This window comes from Perognathus longimembris, chromosome 2, assembly GCF_023159225.1.
Source record: "Perognathus longimembris pacificus isolate PPM17 chromosome 2, ASM2315922v1, whole genome shotgun sequence".
In the NCBI taxonomy this organism is placed as follows: Eukaryota; Metazoa; Chordata; class Mammalia; order Rodentia; family Heteromyidae; genus Perognathus; species Perognathus longimembris.
Genome location: NC_063162.1, coordinates 39,529,374 through 39,551,300, shown reverse-complemented (window position 1 = coordinate 39,551,300; position 21,927 = coordinate 39,529,374). Strand labels below are relative to the sequence as shown.

Here is a 21,927-nt window from a genome sequence, read left to right as displayed (position 1 = left end):
AAGGTTTTGTTTCTAAAAATCTCTATATAGGTTGGACTTTAATAACCACTTATACATTGCTTCTTTATATAGGTCATGAATTCTCCTGGGAGGGTAACAAGATTAGAAATAACAAATACAGTGCAGAATAAATTAAAATGCTTCAAACTGCATTATATAATTTCAGAAAATTGGTTTCACACTGAAACATTTAAATAAGAAAACCAAATGAGTTAAGTAGGAAAAAATATCTAGGATATGCACTTGGATTTCCATTGTTTAGCAAGTTTTAGCCTTGGCAGCGAATTCTTTGTATCACTTAGAAACGTGGCAGTTTATTTAGGTCAATAATGGATAAAATTATTATTATTTTCCTTTATTTCTAGTTATTTTAAAAAATGACTCCATTCTCACTGAAGATTAATAGCATTTATTAGTCCAAACATCAAAAAGCCATCATAAAAGTAATTACAGTTTTACATATAATTCTCCAAACTCTTATATCCAAAGTATTCTCATTATATGCCATGTAATAAATGGAGAGGCAGTTAGGAGACAGGAGATGGCAAAGTTGGGGCTAATATTTTTCTCATTACTAAGGATAATAAAACGTGGGGCGGGGTTTTCTTTTTACAACTAAATGACGAAGATCCAGCGCTCTAGAGACTGTTTTATTTTGACGACTTTTGTTTCTATGAAGTTCAGCCACGTTCTCTCTGTTGCCCAAGTCTTCAGGCCTTTTTCAATTTTTCAATTCGTTCATTAAAGGCGTCTTCCTGTATTTGCAGCTTTTCATTTATCTCGGTCTGTGAAGACAATCATAAAAAAGTGGTTATGATGGAGCTATCTTTTGCTGCACATTGTCTTTGTGGTTTTGACATCCTATAGTGCCTCAAGACAGACATTATCCCTCACACACCTTCCTGTTTAGCAGACATAGCCGTGTTCCAGCCTGTAGTGATGTGATAACACTTTATCATATTTCTCTGCACATTCCCAATGTATAGCATGTCTACTATGAACAGGAAGTGGTATTTGGACAGCCATTTTTCACATAGACTTGTGTTGGAAGATAGGATAATTTATCTGTATTTTCAGACAGACTTTACCAATAAGCACCGAATCAGAATAACTGCTTTGGGCTTCGTTATTTCAGTGTTGTGGGTTGCCCCACCCCTCTGCAATGGCTGTTTTAGTCTTTTGTGTGATGCATTCTAAATGGGATTGCAGAGAGCTGCTGTTGTGAAATAACAACACAAATAATCTCATAATGTGAACAATTCTCATAATTAACAGCATTTATCATACATTGCAACTTTGGGAGTGATGCCACTTTGTGGTATATTTTTGGGAGAGAAAAGCAAGCAATTGCTGACAGGTTTTAGTGATGACTACAGCCATGATCGATAGCATTTAGCCTCTGGCAGCGATATTCTGTGGACTAACATCGCTACCCGCACAATTTCAGAACTACTTACACATCGTCTGAACATTAGCAGCAGCCCTGGAAATGTCCTCCTTGTATCATGATGGATAATAAAATTGCATAGAGATAACTCAATGTAGGTTGACTTGGCAAAATCCTTGTTTTGTTGCCATTGTTTGAATAATTTGAAAAAATAGCAACATGTGCATGAAGTGTAGTTTATACTGATTGGTATTCATAAATGTAAAACTGAGAATCTACCTATCTATCTATCTATCTATTAGAATATGTGTCTAGTCTAGTACACAAAATGTATAATATAGAGTTTTTTCAAGGTCTTCTTAGTTGGAGAAACTTTAATTATCCAAGTAGAAGAAAAAATAAAAATACTGATTTTGGCCGAGATGTAAGTTGTCTAATTTTTAAAGTATGTAAATATAATAGTGAATTCTGAAATGCCTGTCCTGGTCACTTTATCTGATGCAATTTTTTTATGTCTAACGATCACATTGTCAATAATTCTGAATTCAGCATTCATGTGAATATTGATCTCTTCGGGTTCAAGTGTTTTTAAGTCCTGGGATCAAGTTTGGCCTCTGCTTTTTAAAATTCTTTTCTTTGTGGCTAGGTGGAAAAGACAAGGCAAGATAACATGACCCTCCAACTTAAAAAGAGACTATCATTTTTCAGGATTCATGAATATCCTGAATATCCTCATGAGTGATTTTAGTAGACTTGGAAGGAGGATTTGCCTATCACTGAGGAAGCCTATGGACTAGTTTGGTTATGTGGCATTGAGTATCTCATTTAATTACTTCTGGTTGTTAGTCCTTATTTGAAATTTGAAGTAGGAGCATAGGATTTTTATAGACATTATATTCTAGCTTTAAATTTGTAATTTCAACTCTCAATTTCATACTTTGCAAATGACATATCATTGATATGTTGCTATGGAACATTTAAAAAATGTCACTCTTGTTTTGTTAAAATAAATTTTGTACAGACAACATTTTAGACCATATAGGGATTGCAATTATTTGACAAAATCATTTTGTCACAATTCCAAAGAATTGGGAAGAAATATTCTCCTCTCCCTTTCATTATAATTTGTTGATGCCTGTCAATAATCTCATGTTTTTCAGCTAAGGACTGAAAGATTATCAGCCATCAGCTTCTGCACCACTCCCTCACCAGATATTGTCACTCACTTTTCTGATATACCATAAAGACAGGGTTTATTGCAATAAATGTGTGCTGTGGGAAAAAAGATTCATGAAGGTAAGGTATTTCTCCCAAGAGTAGTGTACTTATAGGAGAGGAACCTTCTAGCTCTTCAGAACTTGGTGAACAGTACTGTAGTTCAGGAACAAGTAGCAGAGGCTGGGTCAGAAGATTCTGTGTCAAGTCAGGTACAAGCTGTGATTTTTCTGTCATCTCTTTTTGTTACTCTTCAGGCTGCTTTTGAACAGACAAGCTATCACTCAATCATGGGGAACAATTTCTTTGGCAACCACTGCCAAGTCCATGTCTTGGGTTCAATAGCTTATCCTTGACCACTCACTGCCTTTAGGAGATCTCATTCAATCCTTTAAACTGGAAAATTCGAAGTACACCTCAAGATAGCCAGGATCCCAAGAGAACAAAATTCCCTCAAGGTTTTCACATTATTTTACCCTATTTGTAAGACAGGGCCATCAGCCAACATTCAATGTAAGAATTTAGTGTTAGCATTCACATTTCTCTGAAATGTGATTCTTTAAATATATTAAGCTTTGCTCCACTGGATGTGATTTTTATTATGTGACTTAGAGCCAAAATAGTTTCATTTTGAATGTATCTTTAAAATTAAAAACCCTCAACTATATAGGCATAAAATGTTTGCTCTATTCAGTCTAATTTTTAATTAACATCTGAGGGGCAAGATAACTTCATTCTTAATAAATCTCTAGAATTACAAAGTGAATCAATGGGAAAATAAGTGGATTAACATAAAAATTATAACAATTCACATGACATTTTCAAAAATTTCTTTAGTATAATAGATGATATGTTTGTAACCACACCAGAGAAGGAATGCTGAAAAAAATTATCCAAGTTTTATTTTTTAAATTATCTTTAAGTGGTTGTTACAAAGGAGTTTCAATTTAGCATGTCAGTTTGTGAGTATTGCCTCTCAATCAATGTCACCCTTTTCATCATTCTACCCCATCTCTCCCAACCTCACCCAAATTATCCTGAAAACATGAGTTCTCTATTGCTTTTCCTGCAAAAGAAATGATGAGATTGTTTTTGAAATAAGAGGAAAACAAGAGGGGAGAGTAAACCAAGAAGCGAGTAATTCATTAGATGTGTGTTCAGCGGGATAGTTCACTAGGCTAAGTTACAGTGGCCACTGACATGTGACTCTTTGAATAGGCATGTGGCAGATTCTAGAGCCAGGATGACTGGAAATCAAATTTCAAAAGTGAAAAATCGTTCACCTGTCTGGAGCTGAAGGAGAAACTGAGGTAAGTAGAGAGTAATTATCCAAATTGGAATTTGGCCAAGGTACAAGGGTAGATGGTGAATCCCTAGGTTTAATCCCTAAGTGGATTAAAATTCAAAGCAACATGGTTGTGATGTTAGACCTTATGTATCTTTTGTAGATAATTTTGGTTCACAGCTCCTATTCATGGCCTTTCATCAGTTGTTGACCCTGGAAACTTTAGACAAATGACTTAATCTTTCTGTCTTAGTTCGTTCTTAATTTATCAAGAGAAGCACCATCCTCAATTGCATGGAGTTTTATAAAGATTATTGAGAATAAACACATAAGTGAGTTTGCTATCTTGAGAAATTGTGTAAACCCACACCTTGCTATTTTATTGAAAAATTTGCAGTGATTTAGTCCAGGCTATCCAGAGATCCATTTAAGTTGGGAATAACCAAGATTCTGAAAGGATTCACATCTTTCTTCTGCTCCATAGTTTGTCTGCAGCTAATTACATGTAGGTGAGCAAGCTAATGAACTTCCAGGATGGCTTCAGTTCAATGGGGAGAGAGTGTGCACACATAGCAATTCTATTCTTTCTGTTAAAAACAGGCATATAAATGCTGCAGACTCTAATATATTTTATAAAAACATCAGTGAATAGTTAAAAACACACTGTTAGCTACGTGAAACATGGCCTTGGAAAGTATGTTTTCAATTTGGGGGAGGGGCCTCAAACAATTCTATTGCTGTCTAGTAGTTCCTCACAATAATTCAGAGCTGCAGGATTGCAAAGGAGCCCAGAGCCATGATTGCACATAAACTATATTTAGATGAAATGTTAACAAATCTAAGAAGGAGATATGTTCTGAACTCAGCTTAATTCAACTGCACTCTCCCCTTCTACACACTACCCACTTATTACATTCATGAGGTTGTTAACAATAAAGCTTTGTGTAAAACGTGTTCTTCCACTATTTCTAGTAAACACTTACCACCCCTTATTAAGCTGAGGATTTTGGCTCAGTCTGTTGGCACCAAATCATTAAATGTTCATGTAAATACTGCAATAACATTTGATGATTAAACAAGTAACAAGGTATGTTTATGCCAAGCTAATCTTTTGCTCTTTCTAAATTAGTTGTTAATACAGTGTGCTTTTATATATGATCTCATGATCTGATAGGCAAATTGTCTCCTGAGATACATTAGTAGTTTATGTGTGTTTTACTGCTCTATGGTTATTTCTATGAAATTACAAAATCACTTAAAATATGCAGTTCTTTAGGTAATCATTGACCTGGAAGGCTATGCGAATTCCTCTAAGTGTGTAGAGGAGAAATGGTTGTTTGCCTTTTGAACAGCATGAGAAAGAATAGAGCATGAGGCCAAGATGGTTGGTAGGTCACTGGCAATGGCTATGGAGGTGACGACTGCTTTCTTTATTTTCATGTAGTCCCTATTGTCCACTGTTTAGATCTTAGGGAGATGTGAAAAGGAAAGAACCATTGCAGAAGAATTTCAAGCACCTTTATTTTTTTTTAATTAAAGAAATTTAGTGAGAAGACATACCTAGGAACTAGGATCTGATCTTTAGTGTTTACTGCACACCAATTTAGGAATGCATACCAATTATTCTTGCACAAGCACTGTTTACAGTAGAACAAGGTACAAAGTCATTACCATGCTGTTTTCTGGTTCAATGTTGAATGATTTTGTAAACAGATAACATACACTACACTAGATGCTGCTTGCAGATCTATTTTATGATCTTGCCGAGTTGCAGATGGTTCAATTGAGAATTGTTTGGTGGTGGACTTCATCAGAAATACCTTTTTAAAAAAGTATTATTATTATTGTTATTGTTATTATTATTAAGTAGTTGTACAAAGAAATTACAATTCCATACGTCAGGTTATGAGTACAATGCTTCTCAATGTCACACTCCCTTGTTATACTCTCTCATTGTCACCCTGCAGTCTCTAACCTCAAGTTATGTAGTTTATATTTTATATAGCGTTCATTAAATAGAATGACTGCTATCTCTCTGGCACAGCGTGAGCAATGTTTAGGTAACACAGTGTTAGGTATTTAGGTAAAGCTTATCTTGGTTAATTAACCAGTAATAAAATGGAGACACTACCGATCCTAAGTACCTGAATGCCCAGTAAGACATCATCTGTCACTTGACCCAGAGCTGATTTTACATCCTCAATGGTGAAGCCGACTAAGGGATCTTCTTCTGAAGTGTCACTTTCAGTCTGGCTTTCCTCAGGGACTTGTTCTTCAGCCTAGAATGTTGAAAGTGAATAATGTTCAAATGCCTTCTGGAACATGTATGGATTAAGATCAAGCTCAAACTTCTACTACATACTATTAGGCCAAGTACAGTGTCCATACAGAGAATAACTTTGATTTGATATTACTTTATTTTTTAATAGGGATTATGTCTGACCAAGTCATAGTTCCAAGGTAGCACCTAACTTTGGGAAAGTACAGATGGAAACTGAGGAGAATTATTAACACTGCTGAACTATTATCAGCATTTAGATCTGGCTTGAGAAAGTCTGGGATGAAGAAAATGGCAGTATGTTTGTTTCTTTCATCTTCTGTAAGGTTGAGGTGGGGTAAGTAAAGTAAATCAAGAGGACGCTTACCTTCACATCTGTTTCCAGTGTTGATGCTGGCTCTATGAATGTTGAATAATTATCAAAGGAGATTCCTTCTTCCAGTGGATCTGGGAAATGATAGCCTATAGGCCTGACAACCTCTATCACTTGCTGTAAAGGAAAAGAATTGTGATGGCCTTTGCTGAGAAACCACAATCCAGCCAGTTTCCTTACATATGTACCATTTTTGTAGGCATGGTATATTCTAAGTCACATCCCTCTGGACTTTCCATTTCATTGCCCTCTTTCTATTCTGGTGCTTTCTTTATAGCTACATCTCACAATTTGCATTTTCTTGTTCACCTTCCCTCATCTCATTCTTTGTACTCTGTGATTGAAGTTTTCATTTTGTATGTTTTGTTCTTTGTTTCAATACCAGTCCCTTTTTCCTGCCTACAAGATCTCTATATGTAGAGGACCATGCTTTAGACTCTGTACAGCTCCAGTTCTGACACAGAGTTAGGTACTCATTATACTAATGAGAGACAGCCTGATAAGAGATTGATATTATTCAGAAGAATGGAGCTGGTCTTGTGGGGACCAGTGAAATGGCCAGTGAGAGTCATGGAGGCTGTATAGGTCTAGAGGTTAATATGTGGATCAGAGAGAGATTCACTAAAAATGAGGAAGGGAAGACAAGATTTCTTCATAAGCATCTGACTACTCTGGCCAGTGTGCCAGTCAGAGGGAGCGTAAGAATCAAAATTGGAAATGAAGGAACAGAAGAATCAAGGAAGCCACCTTTGGCAGGGCCCATTTGCCATGAATTGAGAGAGAGAGAGAGAGAGAGAGAGAGAGAGAGAGAGAGAGAGAGAGAGGAGAGGAGATGAGGGTACTAACAGCACTAAACATCTGGATCATTTAATTAGTTCCCCTTGTTCTAATTCCATGTTCAACAAGTAATGTTTTGAACATAATTTGATTTCCCATCTCAATTGATCTGTAAAGACATGCCCCACTTTGAATGTTCTGTGTTTTATGCCTTTTACATTCTTATTATATAAATCAATAAATTTTGCCAGTCTATATATAAATTCATGATGTTGTTATTGCAGCTCTGAGATGAAGTCACTGACTCTATGCTGGCAAAGTCACAACTTGAGCTTACAAAGTCTGACAACAAAACCCTGCAAATGCATACATTCTTAATTACCATTCTGGGACACCTAGAGAAAATTGTGAAATAATCATTCATTCACTTTGAACGTCACAATGTTTTAAATAAATTTCTGTATTATATTTCATCCTTTAAAGATAACGTTGTGTTTCATTTTGATAAGTTTTGGAAAGTACTGGAAGATAAGTTATTTCTTGGTCTTATCAGTGTGTGTGCATGTGCATTTTAAACCAAAATTGTATTAATAATTTTTTTTTGGTACCAGTCCTGGGCCTTGGACTCAGGGCCTGAGCACTGTCCCTGGTTTCTTTTTGCTCAAGGCTAGCAATCTGGCACTTGAGCCACAGCGCCACTTCTGGCCATTTTCTGTATATGTGGTGCTGGAGAATAGAACCCAGGGCTTCATGTATACAAGGCAAGCACTCTTGCCACTAGGCCATATTCCCAGCCCTGTATTAATAATTTTAACTTGATGGGAAGTTACTGCTCAATGTAAATATATAGAAAACACTGAATTATCTTAATTTCACAGGCAAAACGATTTGGAAATGAAGAGGTTAAATGATTGGTCTAAGGTCAAATAATTACTTAGTGCCAAGCTTGGGATGTAAACCCAGATATGCTGACCTCTTAGCCTATGCTGTTTCAGTACTGTAATTTGTCATCAAATGTCCATACTTGGTAATTATTGATATTATTAAGTACTTAATTTCTGTTTTGTTAGTGGACATCATTCCAGATTGTTTATCTTAAGTCTTCTAAATGTTCATCAAAACAGAGTATTGAGGAAACACATCTGAACAGTTTTTTTTTTCCTTACCACATTCAGAAGCCATTACTTTTTCCTAAGTGGGGTAAAGAAGCACTTTTGTTTTCTCACAAAATTATGTGTGCCTTTTTTTTTCACTCTCACATCTATTGTTCTTCCTTATTTTCCCAAGTTGGGAAAAGGAGATAGGTAAACATACTTTTGTGTCTCTGCAACATCAAAAGTAAACAAAGCTGGACATGAGAAGATGATGAGGTATGACTCAGTGATACAGACTTTAATATGTGGGGAGAAACAATATTCTTTGCATGGAAGAATGAGGGAGACAATGAAAAGAGGAAAAATCCGGCATGGTTGGTAACATGACTGTCACCCCAAGCACTTGGGAGCTTGTGGCAGGAGGGTCTTGAGTTCAAGGCCATCTTGAGCTGCATACTAGGATGCTGTCTAAAAATGAAAAGGAGGAAGGAAGGAAGGAAGTGAGGAAGGGAGGGAAAAAAGGAGGGAGAGAGAAATAGAGAGAGAGGGGGAGGCCAGGAGGACTGGAGTTAGCTGAATTTCCTGCAGGAATTAAGAAGGTTGGCATCAGCTCTTCTGCAAGATGAAAGTTTCTTTTAATGAAGTTGAATTTTGTATTGTCTGCTGTCACTGTATTTGTGCTGGTGTTATGCTTTTTTATGCATAGGCTAGGCCTTTGGGCTAATTTGCTCCTCATCCCCATAAAGTTCTTGGTAGATAGCTTTTCCATTTTGGTAACAGAAAACTTTACCATCTATTTTCTTATGAGATCAGCCCCAATTAATTGTAAACTGATATTTGTGTTTAGGTCTCTCACATGAATTATTTGTCAAATACTCAGTATGTTTGTCTTTGAAACTGTGTGTGTGTGTGTGTGTGTGTGTGTGTGTGTGTGTGTGTGTGTGTGTTTCTGTATACTGGGCACACACATGGAAACATGAAACTTTCTGGATTCTCATCATTATTTCTTTGGTAGAATGAAGCTCCTATTTAATCCAAGAAACTGGAGTTCTGGCTGAGTTGAGCTTTTCTTTCCCCTGACTTTTATGAGTGTAGTTCATATGGCTATTAAATTGATTTAATTTGTGCACAAAAACTAGATGTGACTTTCTTTTTTTTGCATGCTTTGCCTGCTATTAATGAACCAAACCCATAGCTATGTTTCTTTCTCCTTCATGAAGAATTACACCTAACTATATTTGTAAGTTAGTATAAGGAAAAGAAATGTCCTGATTCAGATGAAGATAAAAATAAAGTTTTTGTTGATATAAAAAGGCCATTTCAAACATATAGTTTGAAATGAACATAATACCCAGAACCATCATAGTGATATTCCCCTTATTAAAAAGCTGGGTGTTAAAAAAAAAAAACACAACAAAACCAAAAACCCAAGTTGGAGGAAAATTAGAATCAAGAACATAGAGACTGAAATCATGCTTCAATAAAATCATTTGATGCAACTCTTGCTGTAAAAAATATAATTAAGTCTTTGTATTTTTTTTAACAAAACCTCATGTTTTACAACATCACTAGTTCTGTAATAAAATCTATTTAAAACGGAGAGACATGGTCAGCTTTATTAAGTTAGATTTTCTAAAAGAACATTATAATTTCCTCAAATCTATGAATAGTTGAAACAAATTAAATAAAGCTAGTTCTATAACTATTTTTATATATTCCTGTAGGATCATAATTGTCTCATATTTTTCCCTTCAGAAGTCTAACCTGTAAAATCTGGAAAAATAAAAACTGAAAAATGCATCAAGTTTATTTAAAAGGCATTTGTATTTGGTACCGAGTCTTAGCACCTTTTCCCCATTTTTTCATATGAGAATGTCACTCATAACATTCCGATCAGGAAACAAAGTGAAGGACTTTAAGTGACTTGCCCATGGCTCAATGGTGAGATTAAAAATCAGGAGTTTCTCATTATGCACATACATCTATTTGACCAAATGATTGGTTTTTCCTGACTTTCAAATCTCCCCTAAATAGTCCTTTGAATGTAAAGCAATAAATGTGTTTCTCTTGCCATTTTTGAATGCTTACACACAAATGGATATAATAAAAAACAATCATGTTTTTCCATGCGAATGCCATTTATATTTTTTTCTGATAATGAGCAGACCATGTGAACCAAGGTGAGTACATTAAAAGCTCTAATAAAGAAGAGAATAGATTTCTAAACAGAATAATGGACTGTTAAGTGAACATACAATAAATAATGTCTACAGATGTGTAGTTTTGCACAACTTACCAATATACATTTCCCCCAGATGTTATCTGTTACATGAAAATTAAGTTACATTGTTCATTATGTGCACATTGCCTTAGTGTTATTTAAGATGGTTTACAATCTGTGCTTTCGTTCAATTGTGCTATGGTATTTAAAGAATATCAAGTAAGTGGCTTTTTGGCATAATTTATTATTTACAAGTACAAAAATTCATCCTCAAACATTTCTTAAAAGAAACATTCTCTAAAAAAGTAAACTCTTTCCTTACGGGCCAAGTGAAATTATTAGAAAATTTCAAGAAAATTGTATATGAAATAAGAATTGGACCTTTACCATGGGAATAAGTGCTAAGAATTTTGACTTTTTTTGGAACTAAGTGCAGGGTCAGATTGAGACTTAAAACATGCTTATAGGAATTAATCGCTGCTTCCAGATCTCAGCATGTTGGAGAACATTAACATTTCTTTTATTACAATGTTGTTTGAATTCATGCTTTTCTTCTGTTGACTATTTTTTGTGATAATATTAACTCAGATTCATTTTTTAGTAATGTTTCTTTAACAAAAGTGTAGGTAGTTTGTGGATAGTGTTTGAGCCAGTAAAGTATATAACTAAGGTAGTAAATATTAAATCGCTAAAATATACTATTCAATTATTCAAGATTTTAACAAGTCCATTGAGATTATAACTTTCCATTCTTTTGAGTGGCAGAAAGCAAGATAAATCTGTTCAGTCCTTTTTGAGCCACGGTCACACAGAAACAAAAAGAAAAAAAAAAGTGGGTTTGTTTTGAAAAGACATTTGTTTGGAATTGTCAGAGAATGACTTTATATGTAAATCAGAACTTACTAAAATATGTCAAAGTTTCAAAAAAGAACACTTTATCACCGACTTTCCCCACTACTAACTAAAGGGAAAAGGCACACAATTTCTTGTAATGTTTTAACTATTTTTCTCCCTTGAAGAAAAGGCATTACTCATCTGAAAGTCTAATTAAGAAGTGCTTGTGTGGTTTTGGAAATTTTTAACAACAAAAAATTGTAACTCACGGCCCACAAGGAAAGTAACAAGATGTAAATGCCACCTGCAAAATGCAACAAACAGAGAATGTCATACAGAGGCCATAAATTTAAAATGAAAAAGAGGAAACTCAAAAGCAAGATTATCAGAGAGGCTAATTGCTAAAGTATTTTTCCTTTGTGTTAGGGCCATTACAAACTTCTTAATAAACCTGTAAATGTAGACTATCAATTCTGCTACAGGAATCCTCCTCCTCCTTTGCATTTTTGACTTGGAAATAAATTTGCAAATGCAGCACATTAATTTTCTTTCCTGTGCTTAATATGCAGTATTTACATTTTCAAAAGGTTCAAAATGTTGCCAGGCTTCTGCAGGGTATGAATAGACATCTAATAGCAATTTCTATTTTTAACAGCATACTGGTAGTTTGAACATTTATAACTTAATGGAGCTTTGAGACCATCAGATCCACACATGCTAATCACCTAAACAAGGACCAGTAACACAGCACAACAAGTCCGGACAGGAAATGAAGCCGACCCATTCCAGCTGAAGCTCCAAGGAAGAATGGAAGTTGGCAGGCTGCAGCAAACCAATTTGCAATCTGGCCAGGATATTTCATTTAACACCTTGGGCTCATTTTTATTTATATATCTTGATTTGATCTCGTTGAACTTGGGCTTGAAATAATCCTTTTTTAAAAAAAAAATGTTGGATGCTTAAAAAAACTGATTTCAGACACCTTTAGATATCTGCAGTATGTCTAAGTCAACTTCTGTGTACTCAGATGTGAAAGGAATTTGAGTACACCTATCCTAATGACTTCAGACAATAAAATCCTCCCTAATGAATTGGAAAAGGACTACCGTCTTATAGTGTAAATGTGATTTAAAAGGAAAAGATGTTTTGATCTTGCTCTAGTGCAAACATTTCCTGAGGGATGGAACCATTCTTCACATACTCTGATATTTTTCTAAAGATGCAAGAATCTGGAAGATGGATCCCTGAATTACAGGCTTTAGGGTTGGCTCTATTCCTAATTGTGTGATGCTAAGAAAATCTCTAGGCCTCAGTTTATTTACCTGTAAAAAGAGGGTAATGATAATTGCTACCTGGCTCCTTCATTGAATTGTTCCAAGCACAAATGAGATAATGTGGATGAAAATGCTAAGAGTTCTTCAAAGGGAAGGTATTATTAAACTTCAGGGTGTATTATTATTATTTATAATTACTATTATTATTGAGAGAATTGGGTTTCTGATATGACCAACTAAACTAGAATACCCATGTCTGAGGACATTGGCCCAAGCTACTTTGGGTGCATGTTTGTTAACAGTGCTCAGGCAGTCAGCCCAATTAACTGAGGAGACCTGCTTAATGAGGACATGTTGTCACACTGCTTACATATAGTGACATTCTTTAAAATATCAAATATCTCTCCAAAATCTTCTTACTTAAAAATAAGATTGGAAAAATCATCCCCTTGGGCCCAAACAACTTCCCTTTACAGATGCAGATAATTAGGTAGCTATGTGGCCTAGATAGGAAGAAAGCAAACCTTTCCTTAGGAAAGGAATGGGTACATCCAACTTTGCAAACTGCTCAATGTATCACTTTCTTTATCTTTTATTTTAGAGCAACCAATGTGGCATGTGTAGCTCAGATCACATTCATTTCACAAAAATTCCTTTTAATAAACTTTGTCAAAAATAAAGAGTTAAGCTGGGCACTGGTGGTTCATGCCTATACTACTAGCTACTCAAAAGTTTGAGATACGAGGATCACAATTCCAAGCCAGCCTGGCCAGGAAAATCTGTGAGACTTTTATCTCCAATTAATCACCAGAAAACCAGAAGTGGTTCTGTGGTTCAAAGTATTAGAGCTGTAGCCTTGACCTGAAAAGCTCAGGAACAGCTTCCAGGCCCTGAATTCAAGCCCCACAATGGAGGAAAATAATAGAAGAGTTAAGGCATGCCCAGACAAACCTTTAAGAAGTCTTTGTGAAAATGAATATTGGACCGCTTGAAACTACTAAATTTGGCACTGCCCTTTTGATGTTTAGATTGGCCTTAACTAGTAACTTTCTCTGGGGGCACAATCTCTTTAAAAACTAGCTGGAAAATACCTAATGGACTTCAAAAATAGTTTTTCAAGGCTACTTGAAGTGTATTTGCTTAGCCTACTAGGTTATGATCTAAAAGTCATGACCTTGAAGTCAGTATAAAATATTTGAAAAAATTGTAGTTATACAGAATTTTCTGTTTAATTTTATCTAAGATGTTATATTTTAAATTTGAGGACTTTAACATTTAAAACTTGAAGAACTACTCCTATTTATTTTTTTTTAAGATTTGAAATTAAATATCTGCATCATTCAATTAGTTAGAATTACAAAGATGAGGTAGGCAATTATCTCTGTGGAAAGCCTGTTAGAGTTATCAAATACAAATTAAAACATTTGATTTTTACAAATGTTGCATTCTCATTGTACCTTATAATAGCTCCTATGCAGATGAAGCTATTTCATGGTTTTCATATTTGACAATGTTCTCTGTGAACAAGTACCTGTAATTTGCAGAAATTATATGAGACAATAAATTATAATGGTTAGAACAGAAACCATAATGGGAGAATGAGAAGTCCTTGGTTCCAGTTTCTTTTTTCTCATGGACTTTCTATTATTTTGACAATTTAAACCACCTGAATAAAGGGAGGCTGAAACTGTATGAAGAAAGCTGTACATGTAATTTACTTCAAAGCACAGTGATTGAACTAAATGGACTTCAGTCCCTAGTGTCGTCAGTTGAAAGTGGATAAACAAACCTTCTTAAAGCCATATTGACACTAATTTCACTTAGAAATATAAAATTCGAAGGGCTAAATTAGAATGTTTATAAGATGCTATGAAATCTTTACAGAAGTCAATGTAATGTTATTATTCCTGACCTCTTAGATCCGAGATTGCTATTTTAAGTAATCTGACATTAAAAATGTGCTGACAAATATAGATTTAAAAAAAAACACAGGAAGTTGTAAATCAGTTGTAACCCTTCGCATCAAGGAAACAGGAATACAGGAAAATGTAGTCATTTACCTAAGTCAACCTCAACTTTAATTTTTAACTAAAGAAAATTTGCAGAAGGCATGATGTTTATGTTTTGGATATTTTATTCATAGTTTATGTGTTTCTTTTTTTCCCCTGCAGTAGATTCATAAATTATTACTAGAAAACATGCTGTCAGAATTACAAATATTTTCCTCTCCACTTCATTCCCTCTGGCCCCCACTTCTTTTCTTTTCTGTTTATATCTCCACTAACTGATATTTTTTTTATTGTTAAGACAATGAACAGAGGGGTTACAGTTATATACTTAAGGCAATGAGTACATTTCTTGTCATACTTGTTACCCCCTTCCTCATTTTTCTCTCACTTTCCCTCCCTTCCCTCCACTTTGATCAACTTTTTTAACCTTCCCAATGGTGGACATCATCATTCTAGTCTACAATGCTTATGAACTCCATGAACATTAACAGTAAAACAAGTTCAAGCCCCAGGACTGGCAAGGAAAAAAAAGTTCAACAACTGATTACTTTCAACTCCTCCTCCACTTTAAATTACAGAGAACAATAAGATAATACTCTAGAAAGACGGAACGTGGTATTAGAACTAGGAAACTGAAAGAATACCAAAATCAAGAGACACAGGGTAAAAAAAACAAACGATTACAAAAGCAATACTTGCAAAACTGTTTAGTGTAAATCTATTGAACAACTCATGGGGAGAAAAGGAAAGGGGAAAGGGGAAGGGGGGAATGAGGGAGGAGATAACAAATACAAGATACAAGAAATGTATCCAATGCCTAATGTATGAAACTGTAACCGCTCTGTATATCAGTTTGACAATAAAAATTTAAAACAAAACAAAACAACAACAAAAAAAACCCCACTAAAACAATTTCTTCCAGGTCTGGTGAAATGTACATTTCTTTCCTTTTGCTTAGTACAATCTGAACTGATTCTTTAACTGTATTAGGCACACTTTCTTGGTCAGTAGGGAAGGATTTTGTTGCTTTGGGGAAAACTATTGCTGACTGTTCTTAAATGCTTGTCACTCTGGAAGCAGGCTCCTCCAGAAATAACCCAACCTCTTCCTTTCTTCAGGACAGCTTTTTCTTCTGTACATGGAAGAAGCCATTATGTTGATGATATGAAGAGACATGAATTCCTTTGTAAATAATAGGTATAGGTACCTTACAGGGCTTCTCATATCATCAGAAATTGTGGAACTTAACTTAGCAAAACAGACTTTGTGGTCAATGGCGTATATAACAGAGGACCTTCACTTGTAATCTGTAAATCATGTTAGTTCCATCAAAACAATACTTTTGGGGGCCTTTAGTTGCTATTGTTTTCTGAGGGTGAAATGTTGTGGAAACCTAGGCTCTTCCTCCCCCACCCCTTTACTGTGTATCGAGTCCTAAATTGTCTCTACCACACAGTGCAGAGTAAGTTTTGAAGTGATTTCTTTCTTTGTGAGATTCAGGAATTAGATAAGGTCATCTCCAGTCCACATTCATAAGTTATAAAATTTCAAGGAGCTTTTGCTCTATTTACCCAAGAACCAAAGTCATCCTTCCATATAGATCCCCAGATTCCATGTGTCTCTGATGGAGAATATTTGGCCTACCCATTCGGTGTTTACTGGAATCTTTAGACAGGCTGAAGCTTGTCCATTTGTTTCTACTTAATTACTTCTCAAGCCTATCCTCCTCCCATTTTCTTTATCTTTCAAATGCATCATCAGCTTCTTAGTACTGGAGGGAAAGCTTCCAGTTGTCTTCACCTATTCCCTTATTCTCTCCCAAGCTTCTCATATTATACCAGCCACAATAGTCATTGTGTTGCCTCCTGCCTGTCTCTACACTTTGCCCTTACTTTTCATAACAATGCCCATCTTCTTCCAGCCTCCAGAGCCACGTTCTTGGCTTCACAGATATTTGAGTTCCAGTGGTAACAAACTATTAACTCTAACTTTTTTTTTTCGAGTTTGTACAGTGCCTGGAACATAGTAGATGGCCCATAAATATTTCAGGAGGGATAAGGGGAGGTGGAAGAAGGAGAGAAGTGAGAGGGGGAGGGAAAGCTCAGATTACCTGGGTTGCCTCTCCCCTGGATAGGGTTTTCTACATCATCCCTAACAGGCAATATTTGACATTTGGTCTTCTGAATCAGCTAGTCCACTTCAGTGAAAATTTCCTTTCTTCGTTGTGTTCTTGCAATATTTTGCCCATTCCTTTTGTATGGTACTTGTCACATTGATCTTGAGTTACAAGCACATCTGAGTGATCTCTCACTTTCTAGAAACAACTTGAAGGCAAAGTGCATGTCTTCATATTCATCCTTAGGATACAGAGATCAGGGGTTTGTTCACAGAAAGCATAATGTTTGATGTTGTGTGTGCCACAAAGGGTATCCATTCATTAAAAGAAATTTCAAGGCTCTCAGTAACAATTCACATGAAAAAGTGAGTTATGTAAATGAGTCCTCCTGAATGCCCACTTACTGGCTATATCCTAACCGTACCTGTATTTTTTAGTTCTGGTGTGTTTGATTACCACATGACAAAACGACCTGATTCCTAGAAACTTGATTGCATTGGTGGTCATTTTTAACTGGTAATTAAGCTGATAAATGAACTGATTGATAGTTGTTTCATAGACACAATGTGCTAAAGAGTTCCTTGGAGACAATCACTTACCCACTTTACTTCCAATGGAGGTGGTAACATCAAGTAATCTCCAGGAGGTACTGCTGTGATACCTATTCCTGGGGCAACAATTGACAGTTTTTCCACTTCATTTTTTTTCAATTCATTTTTTTTCCCATTGGGCCCCTCCCATTGCTAATACAGAGCAAAAGGCACCCACTGGAGTTGTGCAATGGGGAAGCCACGAGGGCATTGCTGGCCTCCATCCAGGAAAATAGTTCTGATGATAAGGAAAAGAAAGAGCACTCATTTACTGAGAACTTACTCTGTGCTTAGCATTGAGCTGGTTGCAGAGCACATTTTAAATATATCCTTGCCTCATAGTACATTCTAAGAGAGGAGGTTTTTATTGACCTCATTTGTTTTTGTAGATAGATGAAGAGTCTACAAATTACAGAGGTTAAATCACCCAGTGAAGGCTGTACAACTAGAATATGGTGTATTTTAGTCACAACTTGAATCCATATCCATTTGGCTCCAGATCTCATACTGTCTAATCCTTAGAGACAAATACAACCCTATATTGGGTTCTTTGTAGATCTCCCAAAATATCTATCTCAGGTTTATGAGTAAGGAGATAAAAGTTCAGAAAAATAAAATGATAAAATAAAATGTATGTGCACACTAAGAATTAAAAAACAAATCGAGTACTCCAGTAATTTCTGGGAGGCTCTTCACAGCCCTAAAACCACAGAACATTTTTCTAAAAATAAATCAATAAAACAAAACCTTGGAATATTGGGGCTGGGGATATGGCCTAGCGGCAAGAGTGCCTGCCTCATATACATGAGGCCCTGGGTTCGATTCCCTAGCACCACATATACAGAAAATGGCCAGAAGTGGTGCTGTGGCTCAAGTGGCAGAGTGCTATCCTTGAGCAAAAAAAAAGAAGCCAGGGACAGTGCTCAGGCCCTGAGTCCAAGCCCCAGGACTGGCAAAAAAAACAAAAAACAAAAAAAACCCCAAAAAACCTTGGAATATTGAATTGAAGAAAAAAATAGGGCAAGATATAAAAAGCACTGAGTTTGTAAAGAGATTTAAGAACTTGCTTAATTTATGTGTATAAACAGAGAAGCATAAGATGACCAGTTTGCATTTGGTGACTGAATGTCTATGTTCCTGCCCAAATAGCAATTGGTGCTATTTGTTGTTATTATAATTGCTGTTTTCATTGGGATCACAGTTTCCTTTAGAAAGAGCCATGCAGGAAAACACCCAATAACCTAACAAGTTAAGAAACACTGAGAAATGGGTATGGCAATGTGACCAAAGCTCTTCCACCGGGTGCTGTGATATGCTTTCAATCCATTTCCATATTTTAATTAACACTTCATTCAGAAAAAAACTTTCATGGAGGCCATTAAAATCACAAATAGGGAAAAAAGTAAATTTCCTTTATCAGAAAATTGCCTATAGACTATTTTGGTGGCTTTTTATTATTTTTTTACATATTAATGATTAAAATTAAATATGGCCTATGGCTCAAGACAGAAGACAACAGTGAAATAATTTTCATGGCTGATATAATTTTTAAAGTCAAAGCTGGGTGACTAAGATATTAGAGCTGTTGTGGATGAGTTTCTTTGTCCACCTTGCAGCTCTAATTTCTGATCAGATCCATCCATTTTACAAAAGGAATTACACAGTGTTTTGGAGCTACTTTTCTAGCCGACACAGAGGTACACTGGCTTTATCTCAACTGCTGGCCCACTGGGAGAGTGTGGTGCTGCTTCCAGCCCATTTTTTGAGGCACCTATTTTCATGGTATGAGCCATTCATTTATTTGAGTGGAAAACAGAGAATACGATCCTACAACTAACATAGCATGGTGCCCTCCACTATGCTCAAACACTGTCCTTACAAATGGAAAGCATAACTGTGGCTTCTTGAGGGCGCATGTCCCCTCACCATCCCATGACAAGGAGCGCTGCTCCTCATCTATAAGCTGGGGACAGTGATATGACCTGCCACCCTACAGGGTTTTTATGTGGATAAAACCAGTATGCACAAAGTACTTCCCCAGTGTTTGGCAGGTAGGAAGAGCTGAAAAGTGAGATTTAAAAAACAACAACAACAACAAAAATTTCTTTTTTGTGCCATATTTCATTAATGGTGAAAAAAGCTCTCTGATCTATTTTGTTCCTCATTGGTAGGTGATAGCTTAATAAAAAAAGCAATAACTGTTTAATATGTAAATGTGGGAAATCATTGCATGGTCTCATATGGTCAGTGAGTCATCATATCACAATTTTTTTCCCTGCTAGATAGTGAAAGTTTAGAATGCCTTTGGAGATCTCTTCTCCAGCCCTGATCATGACCTGTAACTTAAGCTCCTTTTCATTTGGGAGTCCAATGGTGCACACTGACCCTTTCTCATCCCTCTTGTGCTTGTGATTAGATTCTTCTAAAGGATGTCTGTGCTAGAAGGACTTATGTAAAATAAATAGACATTGGATGGGAGCCTCAAGTTTCAGTTATGAATGTAACTTCTTCCTTGATAAGAGAAATCTCTTGAAGGGTAGTCCTGGCTTTCACATTCGTGTGAACACGGCCTTGGTATGAGCGATTGCTAATGAACCCAGTGAATCTGGTCCAGCATTTTAATTTACTCAGTTCAGGGAACTTCCCTATATTTGTAAATGAACTTTGTACATTAGGTAACCTATATTTAGATAAGAATATCAGAAAACAGTACATCCTGTAATATACTGTTTCAACAGATTGTAATATCAACTGACTCCAGCAAAGCTAACATCATTTAAGTAAGCAAACCCAAACAAGGACAATGAGCTACTATTTAAATTTTTTTTGCTAGAAATAAGAAACCAGGATTAAAAAACATTCAGATTATAATGATGCATTGCCAAATGAAGGTATAGCATTAATTGGGTTCATCTAATTATACAATCTGCAATTAAGCCTTCACATATTTTAGATTGCTAGTATCATTGGAAACATCAGCTCTCTGATTGCTATCACTGCCCCAGGAGGTGATGCAGGATTTACCTTTGAAGGAGCTGGAGTTCACAATGTGTTTTGAAGAGCAGATAGACTATCAAAATGTTATGAAAGACACATTCTGTTTCTTCCACTCCTATTTGTGTTAGAAGCTTTTGATTTTCATTGTGCTCAGCAAAAAATACTATAAATACTGAGAACTAAGATAATATTCTTTATTTTAAAAATACCTATCAGTTTCTTTATAATTAACTTATTGTGATTCATCCATTTACTTACTTATTGGGGAAACCATTTTACTTTGGTTTTAGAAACAGAATTACAACATTGTAGCTGGTTTATTCCTTTGTCATTTATTTTTCTACTAGTGTATCATGAAACATTTTGCTTTTTTACAAGAATTTTTAGAGCATTTTGCTGTTGCATCTCTGAACCTCACTGTCTCTCCAGCATCTGTCAGATTTAATCACCTACAGAACTACCTGATAAAGATTACCTTATCAGAAAAAGTGTCATCTTGTGAGCTTAGGTGTGAGAATTGTAAAATAAAGCTGAGCTACACTAACAACTGCTGTGCTAATTTATTGTAAATTATGGTTTTTTTTGTTTGCAGGAATAAGACATGAGCAATGTTTCTATTTAAATTCATTTCCTATTTTTTCAATGTAAATACCAAACATTTCCACATACTTAAAAAAAGGGAGAACATAGAATCTTATTTAAATAGGTCCTATTGAGAATGAATTTTATTTTCTAAGCTTTTGATACCAATCATATCACCCTGTTCTAGGTACAGAATTATACAGCGTAATTAGAACAAAAACATAAGTGCTTAAACATGCTAGATGGAAATTTCTGATAGTCACATGACGAGGACTGATTTATAAGACATGAACTGGAAATAATTGCAGAGTGAGCTGGTGTACAACAAAGCTTTAATTCACTGGGTTGACACTGTAAACTCATAATCTGTCGACCTAGCACCAGCCCTGATAGATTACAGCCGTTCAGGAGACATAAAGCATGTTCCTTTCATGAACATTCTGGGAAATGTAGTTTAGATGACCCCAGTAAAAACAAGCACAAGGGTTTTAATCAAGCTGGTTCACTAAGAAATGCAAAAAAAAAAAAAATCACGAGTCATTATATTATTAAGTTTCAGAACTAGGTGGCAATGAATCACATGAAGTTATCACCTTTAAATCACCAAAGAGAGCATAAATTGAGTCCTATAAAGCTCCACGAGTCTCAATGCATTTTTAACAAGATGAACCTCTTATATAAACAAGATTTTATTATTCTATTTATTGTTATTATTATTAAAACGAGAGTGAAATTTAGTACTCATAAAAGTGAAGGGCTAATGTTGCAGGCTTGAACCAGAAAGAGCAGGGGACTGAATTTTGTAGGCTCCTTTATGTAGCTCTGCTTTATGTAGCTCTCCTATTCTTGTAAGTCAGTGCCAAACACGGGAATTAGTGTGGTCTACAAAGTATGC

At 35.6% G+C, this 21,927-nt stretch overlaps 1 protein-coding gene across 1 annotated transcript in view; it reads right to left on the bottom strand.

Moving 5' to 3' along the window:
• Positions 1-393: 393 nt before the first annotated feature.
• Positions 394-21,927, bottom strand: part of Cabcoco1 (ciliary associated calcium binding coiled-coil 1) — a 108,609-nt gene continuing 87,075 nt past the window's right edge. The window contains exons 6-8 of the mRNA XM_048335518.1: positions 6,533-6,655; positions 6,032-6,166; positions 394-785 (exon numbers count right to left, since the gene is read on the bottom strand). Of these exons, the coding sequence (XP_048191475.1) occupies positions 711-785; positions 6,032-6,166; positions 6,533-6,655 (333 nt within the window). The 3' untranslated portion in view covers positions 394-710. The remainder of the gene's footprint in view (positions 786-6,031; positions 6,167-6,532; positions 6,656-21,927) is intronic.